The sequence below is a fragment of the Cimex lectularius genome, unplaced genomic scaffold, assembly GCF_000648675.2.
Source record: "Cimex lectularius strain Harlan isolate CLEC.00 unplaced genomic scaffold, Clec_2.1 scaffold11, whole genome shotgun sequence".
Classification (NCBI taxonomy): domain Eukaryota; kingdom Metazoa; phylum Arthropoda; class Insecta; order Hemiptera; family Cimicidae; genus Cimex; species Cimex lectularius.
The window spans coordinates 812,483-829,937 of NW_019392673.1; the positions used below are offsets into that span (position 1 = coordinate 812,483).

A 17,455-nucleotide genomic window follows, 5' to 3' on the forward strand; every position below is an offset into this window, starting at 1 on the left:
CAAATTTGATGAAATCTTTCATTCTTTTTGTTGTGTGTCGCACGCGCGTGTAAATATACACACAAACATACATGTAAATTTAGTTTTTCCATCTTGATATTGTAAGCGAGAAAGATTTTTAGCATATCCCTTAACAAGAGCCAGTGGAGGGATAACAAATAATAAATTATGAATGCTGCTATAATTTTTTTTAAATTTTATTAATTCATTGTCTCCTGTTTATAAAGAAAATGGTAACTATCTATTAAAATTGTGCCAGATTCTAGAAAACGATCTTAAGAATCTTGAAGATGTTGCTGTTTGGGTTTACGTTAATTTATGTCAAGACTTTGGAGATTTATTGCTACATGCCACTATTAAAAAAGACATAAAATTTTTTCTTTCTCGAAAGTATATTTTAATATTACAATTTTAAACGTTTGGATTTTTTTATATGAAAGGCAAGGGAAACAAGTTAAATTTTAAGAATAGCAAGCAGATTCACAAGATTTTGACAAAAGTTGCCATTCACTAATTTTATGAAGTTAATTCTTTTAATAAACGAACTACACTTTCTATAATGTAGTCTTTTTATAAATACACTTTCATCAGGTGCAACCATTTTCCGGTGTAGTGAGTCCTCATGAGTTGCATCCTACTCTGTTCCAAGATCCTCCTGCTTGATCTCTTGCTGTTGCCACAAGCGCATTTTTTTTTTCATTCTGTGAAAGTAGTCTCTGGATGATTCATATCAAATCAGAAAGGTAGTCATGTGAGGGCAGAGCGGCAGATAATTTGCTTCCAGGGACAGCTTCCTGCGTTAGATGCAATACAGAATAGATGGCTCTGTATGTAACTTTTTGAAACTTTATTATAAACCCTTTATAGGAATTCATTTATGGATGCCAGGGCATGAGCTGGAGATATTCCTGAAATAGTACGAAAATAACGTAATGTATGCCAAACATATTGGGTTTTTTAACATTAGAAAAACAAAAATTAACATTTTAATCATATCAATTCTTATCTGGTTTAAATACAAAACAGCAGAGAAAATTCAGCACGATAGAAATATTGGCCTAGTTTGTATTTAATTATTATATACAGTAAATTATTATTTATTATCAGTAAATGTGTTGGTCCTCCGATGTTCTTTAAAATTTGTACCATCCATTTCGTTAAAGTTTTAAAAAGTTTGTGTAGTTTTGTCGAATTTTCCACACTGTTCTAGAGTACGATTTGTGAGTTCTTCTTTGTGAGTTGTATAGCTTATCTTGTCCGTAAACCGCTAGAGAAAGCTTTTTTTAACAGTTTTGAATAATATTGAATCTGGCGGGGTTAAAACCGAAAATAGTTGTCTACAATTTTTTTTTTCAATGGCGTTATAGTTCATCTTTTTCAAAAACGTCCTTGCTGAAAGAACTTTCCCTTCATAGCTCTCCTCCTCTTTTAGTGATTGTTCCTGCATAATTTCTATATATTTTTGCATTAATTTTTTGTTTAAAAAATTGCCTTTGTTTTACAATTATAAATAAAATCCTCACTATCAATCCTACAGGCCGTTATGTCACTTATCATAGACTTTCAGATACTTTTTAATTTTGTGTTTTGAAGGTTCAACAGATTTCTAGACTGTCTTAAGATTTGTTCTTCATTTTTATAGACAAAATCCAGACGCACGATTTTTCGTAAGGGTGTGTTCACAGCTTTAATCAAAAAAGGAAACTACGAAATTTTACAATTTTAGGTTGACCATAATTGCAATCTCATATAGAATATAATACTAACACAAATTTAAACTATTTCCATTGAATATTGTTATGTTTTTCTGCTATTGAATTGACAATACTTCAATTTTTATTTTATGTTATTGTTAATTAGACTTTTAATTGCTTTTTACATACTTGTATTTCAAGGAGTATTTCTACAATTTTTAGTAATTGTCTTATTACCAGTGTTGATCCTCTGTTGTTCTGTAAAATGTGACCCTTCATATTGAAAAACATATAAGTTATTTTGTGTAGTTTATTGAATTTTATTACGTTTCTGTTCTACCATGAAAATTTTGAGCCTCTATGGTGTTTTAATGTTTGCCTTGTCCATAAACCGCCACAGTTCTCTTCCCAGCAGTTGGCAATAATACTGAATCTTGCGAGGGTATAATCGAAAATATTTCTCCAAAAAATATATGGCTCTCAAAAACGTTGTCTGAAAGATGACTTCACAGCTCTCCTCCATTTCAAGTATGAATGAACTCCTTGAATGATTTCTATATATTTTTTGCGTTTATTTTTGCTTAACACAATATTTTTGTCCTTGTCGACGAAGCTTTGAGGGCTTTGTTTGATGGTGAATCATGCTGCAGTCGACTCAAGGAGGTCAAATACTGGTTGGAATTAAACAATAAAAATTCGTAATAAAACACCATATATTTATACACCACCTGCGAGACGAGAGATAATTAGATTTATAATTGGCCATAAATTGAGATTGCCAAAGTAGGACTATATTAAATGGAAATTACTCGCTTTTTTTTAATCTGAATTTGCACTTTTGACCAAATAGTGAGTTATGGTTTAATAAATATTTCGGATTTGTAGTCACACTATTGTGTAACGAGTTTCATTGTTTTGGGGGAATTTTATCAACTTCTTATCTTCATACAGAAAAATTTGACGTAAAACTTTTATTAAAATCATAGCAATAAAATCTGAACAGTGGTAGATTGATGATGCATAGATTTTACATTCGAAAAATCCTTGAAAACAAAAGAAATTTTTCTGTTCCTTTATCTATATTTAATTTATCCGGGAAACGTAAGAGCATTGCTCAGTGAAAAATATATCTTCCTTATAATACTTTGTCTTCGGCTCAGATTTTATTTTGGAAGATAATTTTTTTTGTAATTTAGGAAAAATAACTTAAGAATATGTTATACAACAAATAGTATGATATACAGGGTGTCCTTTTTAGGACCTGCCTGAATTTATCTTGAACCAATGACGCTATCAAAATAAAATAAAATAAAAAATACGTGTTTAATATTTTTTTGGTGCAGTTTATTTAACTTTTAATTTCTACCTTTTTTTTGGGAAAAATTATACAAAGATGTAGGGCCCAGTTCAGCTTCCAAATTTCAAATAAGACCCTATACATCCTGACACATTATTTTACGGATTTTTTATGCTGGAAATAATGGTGCAATTTGATTTTAAATTGGTAAAAAAATGATAATGTTATGGCAAAAAGAAACCGCAGCGAAATTTCGACGAGGAGCTGAATATTTTACTATCATAAATAAAATCCTAATTCTTCTTTCCAAAATGTTCAAAGGGTTTTAGATTTTTCAATAAAATAAAATTTGAGATGTACTCCGGACTTACTATTTATGCCGTATCTCACTCATCTTGTCTAGGGAAATCGGGACTCTCATTATGGCAGGCTTCTAACGTTTCTTGCCCAAATGTCGATTTGGGAGGCTGAAGGAAACGTTATTCAATACATCATATGGACTGATAAGTTCACCTCTAATGGCATACTATATATACATAATGGCTTACTAATGGCATATGTTGGAATTTTCGAACGTGGGCAGAGGAAAACCCGAGAATTTCGTACTCTTGTCAGGTGTTTCACAGTATCAATCGGAAATAAATTAATTTGACCTTATTTCTACGAAAATAATTTAAATGTTGCTCAATTCATCAATTTTTTGAGGGAGGTTTTTTACCAACACGATTAGAGAATGTTCCTCCCCAATAACAACAAAGAATGGTTCTCCATCTTGATGGATGCCCAGCACACAATCCTCTCCAGATGAGACGTTATTTGAATCGTCCCTTCCGAGATAGGTGGATAGGACCTCATGGCCCGTTCTGTTGGGCTCCTTGGTCATCCGATTTAACTCCACTTGACTATACTGTGGAGCCATTTAAAAAACAGGGTCTACGCCAATCATAACCCAACAACCTCAGTTGAAGAACTGCGGCAAAGGATAAAAAATACTTAAATTCACTAATTTCGTGGTCCGCTTGACCAATTAATATATTACAATTAATTAAGGTTTTTGGTTGAGATAAAAAAGTCGATGGCACGAGCGGGATTCGAACCCACGATCTTCGTCTAGATACGCCGCTGCTCGATCACTTGAGCTATCGTGACCTCGATCCACTCGGACACTAACTTCCCATCTCAGAAAATTCAAAAGGTGGGGTTGAGATGGGAAGTTAGTGTCCGAGTGGATCGAGGTCACGATAGCTGAAGTGGTAGAGCAGCGGCGTATCTAGCCGAAGACCGTGGGTTCGAATCCCGCTCGTGCCATTAACTTTTTTATCTCAACTAAAAACCTTAATTAATTGTAATAGAAAATACTTGTCAATCTATCTTCCCTGACTCTATCCCCCGAGCACCGGTGAAGAGTGGTTAAAAAGGGCAAATCTTTACGCAAGACAGGCAGTTCCAACATGAACGGTGATTAGTAAGTAGCAAACCAAATGACACTATAATGACTTTTGTTTTTTCAAACTTTCTGCCATAACCTTTTCATATTTTGACCATTTTAAAATCCGATTGTACCATTGTTTTCAGCGTAAATATCCTTTAAAATTATGTGTCAGGATATATAGGGACGTATACGGAATTTTTATGTTGAACTACACCTGACGCGTCCTGAATATTTTTTCTCCAAAAAGAGGTAACATCCCGAGCCATCAAAAAAAGGACACCCTATATAGGAGTATATTCGATCGTTAATTGCTAACAAATAATGCTGTGCGTCACTTAGTTGGCCAAAAGGATTCTAAACAATGGAAAGGGCCTTGATATTTTGAAAACGCAACGTGGTTTATCTGGCACTAATAAATGTTTATTCAATCCGCTCGTCAGGCCAGTTATTTCCAATGCTTAGTGCGAAGCCTGCCAAAACGATTCAGTTCCGAAGAACCTCGGTGAAAGTCGGAAACGTTTAGTGCTGAAACTCGCGTTTTCTCGTTCACTTCTTGAGCCAATTTGCTCGTTGGCAGTTTTTCCAGTTGTTGGTCGGTTAGTAATGGGAACGTATATCGTCGTTTGTTTTAAATGAAATCACCTTTTATCAAAACTTGATTACTTGGTGTTAATTAAAAAAATTTATTAGTTGATAGGTGAACCGTGAGAGATCGCGTTTTCGAATTAAGAGGGGATGAGTAAATTTGTTTTTTAATTAATAAAAAAAAGAAGATAAAATCAGTCATGTTACTGGCGATACAAATCGTGTCGTTTTTCCTCCTGGCTTATGCTGCTCTCGACAGGGTGCGGAAATGCTGCCCACCGGGTCAGGCTTTCGATGAAGATTTCATCTGCTCACCATCGGACAACAAATTGTTGAATCCGTTTCGCCCGTGGAAAGACCTGCCGTCGTTTTATAGCCCGTTGTTCTGCCCCAACGAAAGTAAAGTGTCGCTGGACCCCGGTGAATATTCCCTCTTAGATGATGGAACTTTATACGTCGACCAGGAGCAAGGCTACAAGTACACTGAGTTCTGTTTCGAGTTGGATTCGAACGAAAGCGAGATAAAACCTTTCATCTGCATTGACGATGACGATAAAGATGACACGTCCACTAAAATATATCCCATCGGAATGATAATATCCCTGCCGTTTTTGTTAATTACCTTGATCACTTATATTATACTGCCGAGTTTACACAACAAACATGGTTATTGCCTCATGGGACACATCACTGCAATGATTTTCGGCTACACAACTTTGACCGTTACTCAGATTTATGCTGATGTCTTCTTAGTTTCCTGCATCACATTGGGTGAGTAAAGAAATAAAAAACTTTTTTTATTCTACATTAACCATAACCAACCAACGCCTCCAATTTCTTAAATAAATATTCTACAATATTATAAATTAATAAGTATATTTTTAACTCTTTGCTCACTACTATAAAACGACGTACTCAAACGCAAGTGACTCAACATAAACAGTCCATGTGTCGCTTAAATATTTGAATATGGATATGTTACATAATTGAAACATCCAATCACAAATAAATATTTTTTCTTGTAAATTTGACAAAACGAATGAAATATTTTGATCAGATAGCTAAAAGGTGGAGCCTTAAGGAGGATTTTATCTATTGACAAATACTCGTTCAACCGCGTCCATCTAGAGGCTTATTTACTTTTTAACTGCCTTCGCAACGAATAAAATAATGCACCGTGAAATATGAAGACAACAGTAAAAAGCTAAAAAGCGAGATTTTACAATATTAAAATATCGATTGGATCATTCTGAAATGTTGAGACTTTTTGCAATCAGCATATAAACAACTCATAAATTTGTGTACAATAAAAATCTATTTATACCCGTCATAAAAACCCCATGATTACAGGAAAAATCTATATTGTGATGATTAAGTAACTAATAAATTGGATAATTCCAACTGTTAAAAATACAAAAACCTTGGTTGTTGTTCAATAAAAAATAGTGTAGATGCTAAATTTTCATTGAAACTAAACGTTTTTGCATTTAAATATAAACAAATGTGAGAAAATACCTTGGGCAATTTTTTAAGAAGTACAAAAAAGTTTTAAAAAATTGGCGTATTTTTTGTTACAATAGAAAAATCTAAACAGTTCGTATAAACTTTTTTTTTGTATAAAAGGCAAAAAAACTTTAAAGTCTCTCCTAAGTCCTAAACCATGAATTTACTAATAAATTATAAATCAATTTTTGAATCATCAAACATGTATTTATTATCTAAAAAAATCTGAAGACGTTTTCAGTTCAATATTCCGTCATCGGCTCTCTCTCACTACATTCACGCCAATAAATACATTCATTCCCAACGCACGCAAGGGGCACAAAACTACCATTACTATTTACAATGAAACACCCTTGTTTCCTCCAGGAATCGGCACGGGGATCCAGTTACTCGCTGCCGTGTTCAAGCACAATTCTCATATTGGGTTGCATTACTACGCGCTCTCTATATGGAGCCAACCCATCAATTAGATGGAACTCATCAAACAACCATTCTCTGCGTGCCAAACACATACGCGGGCTTTGGCCTAAAATTAAGTGTACGAGTGTGCACGGTATGTTATTAATCGGGTGAGAAAGACTCTTCTTTTCGAGTCAGGCGTTCCGAGGGTCACCTATCGACAGTGCTCAGGTACGCCAGAGCTTCTAGTCTTTACTAGACACTAAACTAGTTTTGATTGTTATCTCCATTGAATATTATGTTTTTTATTTTTTTAACAATTTTGACTTAATTTGGTGGTAACAATATTTAAATAAAAAATGTTGGTTATTTATTTGAACTAAACACACCATTTATTTTTTATGCAATATATTTCATTTGCTAATGTATTTCGGGCCACGTCCCTAGTCCATCTTCAGAGCACGTTGTTTAGCTAATGTTGTAGTTCAATTTCAATACATTTCATTTATTACTGGTCAAATGCGACCATCAATTAATTTTACACTGTCAAAGGTACTAATGATAAATACAATTTGGTTCACTCTATAATGTGTTGTTTGGCTCTGTAGACGTCACAATTTTTAAAAAACGAACTCTGACTTTGGTCCTCTTCTGTCGTCATGAGATGACTCAAGAATCAGATTTTTGGCTGAACAATGCCGTATACTACTTACATAATATATTTTATATTAATACTGATAAGACTTAATAAGCTTTATCAATGTTAATAGAATGACAAAACACCCCTTTACAGCTTAAAGTAAAATTTTGCAACTACTGAATTGTACGCCAAAAATTAGGGCGAGGAATGTCACGCTGGAACGAATTCTACTTGTTTCTAAACGATAGCTTCTTTTGTATCAGGCCCATTCAACACCCCCGTTTCTATTTCGGCCCAAGAACGTATCCACAAGCTTTGATCCCATTTTAGTTGTTCTCCATTCCGAGAAAGTATCGCTTGAAATACACTTCCGAAACAGAAACGGGAATATCTATGAGTAATGTGGGCAAAATGACATCGATAGATCGTTGAGATGAAACATATCTCAACACGACTTAGATTTAGCTCTTTTTTAAGGATGGTTATGGTTTTTTACTCTTGTCGAAAATAAACAGTTTTATTCGCTGTTTATTATAAAATCGCTTTCGGTTTGTGTTTTCAGATCTTTTTATTTATTTGTATTTACTCTTAAATTTGAATACACTGTTCGGGCTGAATCAAACAAATCAACCCTTACAACAAACATTAAAATCCCAAACAATTCATTATTATTTAAAATCAAGACTTATGGTTTTTTTTTTAATATAAATTTCTTACTGATTTCTAAAGTTTATGAGTTAGCGTTGATATTTGCAAAATGCGAGCGGAAAACCTTGTGTGACCCAGAAAACTTCGCGACTATGCTGATATTTTCTAGTCTTTTAAATAAAATATTTATGTAGGCTTGTAATGTTACCATCCAGTATCAAAAAATCTTAAATTTATAACTAAAGTTTTTGTATTTGTCTTTAATAGTCTTGATTAATTACTTATATAAGTTCAAAGCGCGTTGAGCCGCCACCGGCGAGTACAGCTTTTGTCATTTACAGTCAATTAACAGAAGGCCTCGGAATCCCATGTGTTGGCAGTCGTAGGTGGAGACTGTCAACTGCTAGGTCATTTCAGCCCCAGCGAAATCAGTTCCTAAATACATTCCCACTTCTTAAGTACGTTCTTACTACTTACATACCATTCACTCAGTTAAGGTGGTGTACTTCCATCATTCCTCCATGACCCTTTACACCTGCTACAACTAATTTAGGGTCGATGGTATACTCAATATTCCACTATCGGAAGCACACATTACATTCATTTTCAGTGTTCCTCGTCAATTTTACTTTCTATCCACTCTGCCGGGTGTTCCGCAAGCCACCATTCTTAGTCCTATTCTATATTCTGTATACACTGCAGGCATTCCTTCACTCTATCACAGTAGCTAATGTCGTCCGCTATTTGGGACTTTACAACGACAAAAGACTTCGAATCCCTACACTTAATTCTAAAGAATAGAACAGACGATGTTAATATTCAAAAGTCTACTTGACAACAGATCGGAACTTACTGCAAATTAATGCCTCATCTAGATATCATTATCACGACCAATTTGTACGAACCAAAACCCTGTACTCTCATCCCAATGCTTCAGTCCGATTCATCCTTTTTCCGACCATCCTCTAAAGCCCTCTAAAAAGTATAATTAATGGAATACTTCTTCGCTTTTAATATTTTATTTTTAAAAAATTCACGACGTCAACAAAGGTAGTTTAGAGCTGTTGTAGCATAATAATAATATAAACATTGTAAATTGTACTTCGTCTATATAACCTTTATAAGATTCTGTGTGTCATATTTTTTTTTATTAATGTTATAATTAAAATTACTTTAAAATAGTGTAAATACAGAATTTTAGTTGTTAAAAAGTTGCCTTACAAATAAAAATTTTTTTGATGATGAAAGGAGACTGAAGTGGTGGTTTATGTTCCCAAGCACTGGAACTTTCTGCCTTATTGTTTTTAAAGGGTTTCATATTCTCGCTAAAAATGTAATAGTCAAAGATTATCATCTAGAAATTTCATATTTACTTAAGTTTACATACAAGTTATAGTCATATAAGGTGTTGTTGATTTGAATACATGCCGCCGACAAGGACGTATTTCTGCTTAAACAACAGTACGGAAAAAATCATTTTTATGCCCTCCTCTTTATTCTTCGTCAGATTAGATCGTTTTAGCCACCATTAAAGACATCTCGACTGTTTTGTAAAACTTATTCGTAATGCAATGTTGTGAATAAAGCTTTTTGAAAAGAAGTCTTCAGCATGTGAACACTTACATATACAAATACATTTTTAAAAATGAATTCATTCATGTCGGGAGACGTGTTGTAGAAATCCTTCAACCTGACGATGAGCTAAAGGCTCGAAATCCGGATCGGTGAAAACAACTTAATGTGAGTAAGAACTATGTTTTTTTAAAAAGGATTGAACACCGCACTCACTCCATCATTCACCATTTCTCTTACGTATACAATTCAAACCTTTCATGTTCTCATCTCCATCTCACCCGATTTTCGATATGTTTGACATGTGAATATTTTGTTTATCTGGCTAGATCACGATATATGGGATATGCTATTATACAACACCCCACGTACTGATGATGATGATGGATACTTGGAAATTTTTGTACCCCAAGCACTGCCTTCTGGTTTATTGTACTTTCCTAGTTCCCTAATTCAGTGCGATCAACTCGATACTTCTCCTAAGGAGTGCTTAGCTCATTGACTGTCGTTGCTACGATTGCTTTACACAGGTTTTCTTTGTATCCCGGGTTATTTATGTCTCCATTGAGCGGTTGCTTCACGTTCGAAGATGATATGAGTTCTTCTTCTTACTGCATAGCCTATAAATGGGGGTCATCATTGAATATGTTCATGTGTGTTTTCTCAGATGACAGGGACCGGAAATAATACAATAATTTATGTGTGTATGTGGGTGTGAATTTGTGGATTTGTATTGTTCTAAAATCTTCAGCTTACTTCAGAGGGCTGATAAAAACTACAATGCCAGTTTGCAAATATTTCACATAAAGTGAACTTTCTCTCAGTAATATAAATAAACTTACTTTGATGTGTAATTATTGTATTTGCACTATTCAGCTAATTAACTATTGGTAAATAAACAAAGTGGCTTTTGACATAATGGACTTGACTATATGTGCTTTCTTTTTTAGTTGTTATTAAATTTTGCCTTAATTGGAGTCTGTTTGAAATCAGTTTGTACAAATTGGTGTTTTATCAGTGTTCTGGACGTGTGAAGAGTGGGGCACGTGAGAACTTGCTGCTTTTCAAACCAGTCGGTTTTTAACAATACGGCAATATCGACATGATTTCGATATTTATTTGTATTCATATATTTGTTTTATTAGCCTTGCCCCTTGTGAAAGGCGAACTGCCTCTCTTGCCTAAATGCTGCCCCTTGGATACAATGCGGGGTAGAAATTACACATGTATACCCTCAAACCATACGATGTTGACGCCCTTCAAGCCTTGGCTAAACTACCCAGTCGTTCACAAACATCTCGAATGCCGTCTGCAGCACATACTAAGACCCGGTGAATTCAGGATCGACGGGAACGGAAATCTGATCGAAACGGAAACCGGTCACGTCGAACGCGAATTCTGCATCGATCTGATATTCAACCGAGGACGATACTCCGTCACCCCGTTTCTGTGCCTGGTACTAAAAGATACATCCGAAGAAAGTAGATATTTACTACTCACTTCGGTTGGGTTACTTATTTCGACACCTTTCCTATTTGCGACTACCTTAGTTTATACGACAACAAAGCAGCTACGCACTATATACGGGCATTGTGTCATCATCTACACTGCTTTGTTGACTGTTAGCTATTTCCTAGTCGGAACGCAAGGGGTTTACGGAACTTTAAATGAAGAATTTGACATCTCCGAAGAATTTTGCATCGTCCTCGGTAAGGCATAAATCAATATTATTAATTGCACGTTTTATGTTGCATCTCATCGAGTTCAGAGATTGTTAATAGTATATAGTCATCTCTTTTCATAGAAAGAAGTACATTAGTGAACGTTCATAATTTTAGCAAATAATTCACAATTTGCACTTAAACAACATTATTCGTTTATTGATTGAATCTACAAGCATGAAATAAAAGGCACAGTCAATGTTTCTGGCAGTCGGCTTCTTATCAACTTTAAAAAGCCCCTGAATTACTTTGAAAAGAAGGGTTCTTTAAGGTTTGAAAATCTATTGATTTTTAAGCAGTTTTTATTTTTATTTTTTAAATTCTGTTGATTCAGTGATGATAACTCAGCGTTTGTATCACTAAAATATGCAAGAGGTGGTACACACAATCTCTCTCTCTTTCTCTCTCTCTCTCAGTCTTTCTCTATCTCTCGCTCTCGCTCTCGCTTCTCGCTTCTCCCTCTCTATCTACCCATCTATTTACTTGTCAATCTATCTATCCATCTATCTATGTGTGTGTGAGTCTCTAATCGATTAAATTTTCAATAGAAACAAGCTATATACTATAGACATATACAAGAAAGTACAGACCGCCAACTACGTATCATATGGTTGGTGCGTAAATTCTCGCTAGTTGCCCAAGTGTAGACAATTTTTTACGATTGCTCGGCTGATTCACACAATGAAAGTTGTTTACCCTTAATCAAAAATCGACTCTACGCTAACAATGAGAATAGGCGGGCAAGTGATAATAAATTTTGATCGAACTACTATCATCTGCCCGTTTGCAGGCAGCCACCGAACAGCGTAGTTTCTGTAATTTCGATGTTCTCCTCGCTACCGGCTGTAAAAGAAAATATATGAAATTAAGCAGGATGCTCGAATGGATTCCTTGTATAAATTAAATTTTAATGTGTGTTAAATGTGAATAACAATGAGTGCTGACCGTGCACTGGCACGGTTTGATTTGTAAAAAAGTTCGCATTGTCGTAACAGTTTTATCCTATTTTTTGTTTAAATCGGATAAAAGAGAATATATTTTTTTATCACATATATGACTATTAAAAATTAATGTTGATTGTACACATATTTCATCATTGCATGTTGATTAAATGACTATCACTCAGACAATTTCTTTGTGTAGTTTGGCCTTCTCGTCTGATCAACCAACTTGATTTTGGTCTTTCTGACAAGTTTCTGCACTTAGCAATCTTTCATGGTTGTTAGCCTATGCTTTTTGCACTGTCCTGACTTCTGCTACGTTTTACAACTAATAAAATTTTTAAAGTTACTATTTCAATTTTTTTCTGGCAGTTTACCGGACATATAACAATAACTTTGGTTTTGCATCATCGTTTACTTCAATTTCTTTAAATGATTTGAAGTATCATTGGAAGCAGATAAGGAAATATGGTACTAAGCCCAACTCTAACTTACAAACGCATATACAAAAGAATACTACCGATCTCACCAAACGAATCTTCGTGGGAATTCCAATCATGAAAATTAATCAAAAAAAGGTTCATTTTTCTCTTCAAACGATTTCCGCTTAATTGAATATGGTCAATTATTTCTCTTCAATTCATAAAGTTGTTTTACAGTTGGCCTATTCATAAACCATATCCACGTTTTTGTTTTGTAATTATGAAAACACTTTCTTTTGTAAAAGCCTACTTTTTATATAAAATTCGTCATTGAATATCACAATTTAAGATTTCTTTACAGGGTCTTAACACAATTTCTGCCTTTCCAAAAAACAGCAGTAAAGGGTGTGCTTACAATAGGGACGATGTGAGTATTCGTAATTAAAGATCAATTATCAGAAGTTAATTAGCAGTACGTAAACATTTTTTTACTCTTTGCAAACACCAACTTTAATTATCCAGATCTAGATTAGTAGGACTGACATTATTTTCTAATCAATCAAGTTCATTGTTAATTTTAGAAGTAACAGCAGTACTTTTTATTATTATCAACCCTTAATAATTGTTTAATACGATCATTTAAATAGAACAAAATGTCCTACGACTGAAATTAAAAAAATTTATTTCTTTGTAAATTATTGTTATGTAGTTTTTAACCACAAAAAATAATTGGAAAATTTAGGTTTCTAAGGTTTCTTTACAAAAGTAAAGCAAATGTTATCATTTGTTTAAACAAAATTTCCTTTCACTATCATACAACTAGTTTTTCCTTCCCTATTTTTATTTAATTAATTTTAATTTAATTGCATTCCTTCATATTTTTTAATTCAATTTAAAACCAATAAAATGGCTAAGATTAAAATAGAAATAATTGGAATTTTTCCTCAATATAATAATTATTATTATGTAGTTTCAACATCCAAAATATTGGTTAGATATTAACTTAGATTTTTAAGTAAGTAATACTTCGCAAGTGACAATTTAAAAATCTAAGTTCACCAATATATTTGGTGTTCCTGGCAAAGAAAGGGGATGCTGTACCGCTGGTAGGTCCTTCAGCGGCATAGGGATTCACACTGTCAAATGTTTATCTTATAGCAAAAGTCAAATTGAAACTGTGGACACAGTGGAATTGGACGTAAACAAAGAACCTTGTAGCAAATTTTGAAGGAAAGAAACAACAGAATGCATCAAAGGAAGTAGGAAAAAACCTCGAATCCTGACAGGATTCTTGTCAGGACCTGCAGACTGAATGGGCATCTGAAGAAGATTGGTATAAGCCAAGACGGTATGTGCAGATTCTGCAAATAAGCAGAGAAAACACCAAAACACCTACTAACAAACTATGGCGCCATATTTGCCCACAGGAGGAAGCGTTTCGGGATGTACAACTAATCATTAAAGAAATTTAACCCCCGAACCCAGGCCTAATAATCATATTTCTTTCCATGAACATTAAAACTACGTTTTCCTTCATACCACTCTACCAATAAAATGTCTATGATTAAAATAGATGTAATTGCGATTTTTTCATCAGTATAAATTATTATTATATAGTTTCAACACCAAAAATATTGATTAACTTACATTTATCAGTTGTCTTTTTAACACTATAACAAAAGTTATCATTTTTTAAACAAAAGTTACAGCCAAAAGATTTTGGCTACCTCATAATTAAGTTTCCCCTCCATATTTTATTTAATTAATTTTTGTTTAATATTATATTAAAATGACCATGATTAAAATTGAAATAATTGCAATTTTTCATAAATTTGATAATTATTATAATATAGTTTGAACCCCAAAAATATTGATTGACTTAAATTTTAAAGTTGTCTTTTAAAAGGGTAACAAATGTTTTCAATTTTTAAAGAAAAGTTACAGACATAAAAGTTGTTTTTCCTACCTTATAACTAGTTTTCCTTCCCTACGTTTATTTAATTAATTTTCCTGTAATATTTCACTCCCTCATATTTGTTAATAAATTTATATCCAATAAAATGGCTATGTCTAAAATAGAAATAATTAAAAAAATAGAATAGAAATAATAATAAATTGTTATTATTATTATGTAGTTTCAACATATTTCTTTTTGATGGAACCTCATTATATATTATTGTTTAGCTGAATTCAAAACTTTAGTTCCATCATCTTTATTTGTGGAAGACCCCTTTCACTCACCTATGAGCATCATCAGCCAGTGAAAGGCGTCTTCCATAAATACAGAAAATCTGCTGGAACTAAAAGTGTTTTAAATTTACCTAAACAATAATATGTAGTTTCAACATCAAAAATATTGATTGTTAGGATTTTAAGTTGTCTTTTTAACAGTAAAACAAATGTTATAATTTTTTAAACAAAAGGGACGTTCCTAAAAATTGTTTTGCAATGTAATAACTACCCTATTTCTTTTGCTTCCCATTTTTATTTGATTAATGTTCGTAAATTACGGAATGTTTTTACAAACTAATTTAATAATAATTCTAATAATAGCCGACAATAGGGACAAAACATGTCTAAATGGATAATACTGCTGAGTACACAGTGGCCCCTCATCTTTTAGAGTAGTAATCGACTGAATTAAGTTGGACGCATGGATCGGGATAATTTATTGGGAGGGGGACAGGAGAAAAATACGAGTTGACTCTAGGAATGAAGGTTTTTTCCTTCAGTCATGCCTCTGACCGTACTAATGAAAGTTTCTCTTTCGTTCATTTCACTTGCCGGTGCTGAAATCGCAAAAGTCGAACTGCCAAAATGTTGTCCTTCAGGGCAGTCGATTTGGAACGCCAGTTGCACCGCGTCAGAAAACCCTGTCGTGACAACGAAAACCGCGTGGAAAAATCAGTCTTCAGCCTTCTGGCCACTCCACTGTTTAGACGGTGCACCTGTAATATTGAATTTGGACGAATTTGAGCTGGTGAAACGTCCCGCCTCTCAGCCGTCTTCGGAAGGATCGAAGGTGGCTAGTGTGCGACACGTGTACGAACACTGTTTCGATTTTATTGAAGATTACAACCGTTCCTTTATATTCGTGTGCTTTCCACCGAGCGAGACGAAGCCACAAGCGAAGTATTATAGAATCGGAATTGCATTCTCTATTCTTTTGATGGTATTCACATTCCTCACCTATGCTATATTACCTTCTTTGAGAAACCTGCACGGGTACTGTCTAATGCTTCATATCGCATCCATGATCTTCGGCTATACCGTTCTTCTTGCCATCCAGATCTTCACAAACTCTTTTTCGTTGCGCGTCTGCACGAGTTTCGGTAGGTAAATTTAAAAAGAATATATTTTCTACTCTATCATTGGTGTGAAAACTTATTTCTGACAAGTACTTGGAAATCAAGCAGTCCGACCATCGGAACTGTCTTTCCATTGTTAAGCTTTTAAAAAACTGCCTGTATCAAACCAAAAGAGAAAATAGCACAACTGATCCTTTGTAAATCGGGTTCCTTTGGCCATGGTGGAGTGAAAAAATTCCCATGTCGACCCAAGGACGACAACATATTGGTGGCATTCAGTCCTACGTTGTTTGCTTGTGGAAACGAACACCTCTTGAAATACCGGTTCGATCATATTCATTTACGGAAATTTACAGAACCCTTAAAATAGCATTAATTAGTTTTTTTTATTTTGAATGACATGAAAACAAAAGCCTTGTGGAAATATACTTCAGTTATTTACATTTAGGGGGCTTCAGAAAGGCTTAATAAAAAATAAAAATAAAGTGAACGATACGTGGGTAATGAAAAAATTATAAATAAATCCTATCAAATTTAGCATAAAAATCTATCTCTAGTAAATATTTTCAAGTATCCTTTCTCCCTTTTGTCGCCTTTTGGAAATAAAGCTTTATCGTTATTTATTTAACCATACAATACAATAACTATATAAAACCTTAATAGCATGATTATTTCTTTATCTTTTAAGGGTTTTTTAAATGGGTAAAACAAAAAAAGTATTTTAATTTTAAAAGGTTTATTAGAGGTATGTCAAAGAGTAAATTTTACTTGAATCATGCATATTATACACACAAAAATTTCATTACATCTAACATATCTACTGGGTAATAATGAAACAAAGTTTTTGTACATAAAAGTAATTTTTATACATTAATCGTTCTTAAATATTTTCTCTTTGTCTTTTTTCGTTTGCGCATTCGAATTTTTATTGTTATTAAATTTACTGTTTCTTAATATTATGATTTTATTTTCAGTTCAAAAGCAATTTTAAATGCCGTACTCAAATTTTACAAAAGAATTTAATTTATTAAGGCTTACTTATGAAGAATTTTTACATTGGTTATACAAAATTCGAAATTACATTCCGAGAAAAAATAAATTGTAATATATAAATTTTATATCTACTAATTGAATATTTAAGCCATAATTTGACATTAAAACAGCCATAATTTTGTTTGTATTGATTGTAATACTGTAGGGATAAATTTCTTACTTATATTTTCTCCCTTGGCGTTTTATAAGTTTTACTGTTATTTATTTCAACAGACGTACCTGATGCACACATAATTATTT

The 17,455-nt window shown here is 33.5% G+C and overlaps 1 protein-coding gene across 3 annotated transcripts in view; it reads left to right on the forward strand.

Annotated features, from left to right (window-relative positions):
- The first annotated feature begins 4,933 nt into the window (after positions 1-4,933).
- Positions 4,934-17,455, forward strand: part of LOC106669362 (G-protein coupled receptor Mth2-like) — a 39,468-nt gene continuing 26,946 nt past the window's right edge. Inside the window, exon 1 of one of the 3 annotated variants that reach the window (XM_014398785.2) lies at positions 4,934-5,779. In XM_014398785.2, coding sequence (XP_014254271.1) covers positions 5,209-5,779 — 571 coding nt within the window. In that variant the 5' untranslated portion in view covers positions 4,934-5,208. Of the gene's footprint in view, positions 5,780-10,838; positions 11,480-15,573; positions 16,187-17,455 lie in introns of those variants that run through there. The other 2 variants (XM_014398782.2, XM_014398783.2) reach the window with 2 other exon arrangements.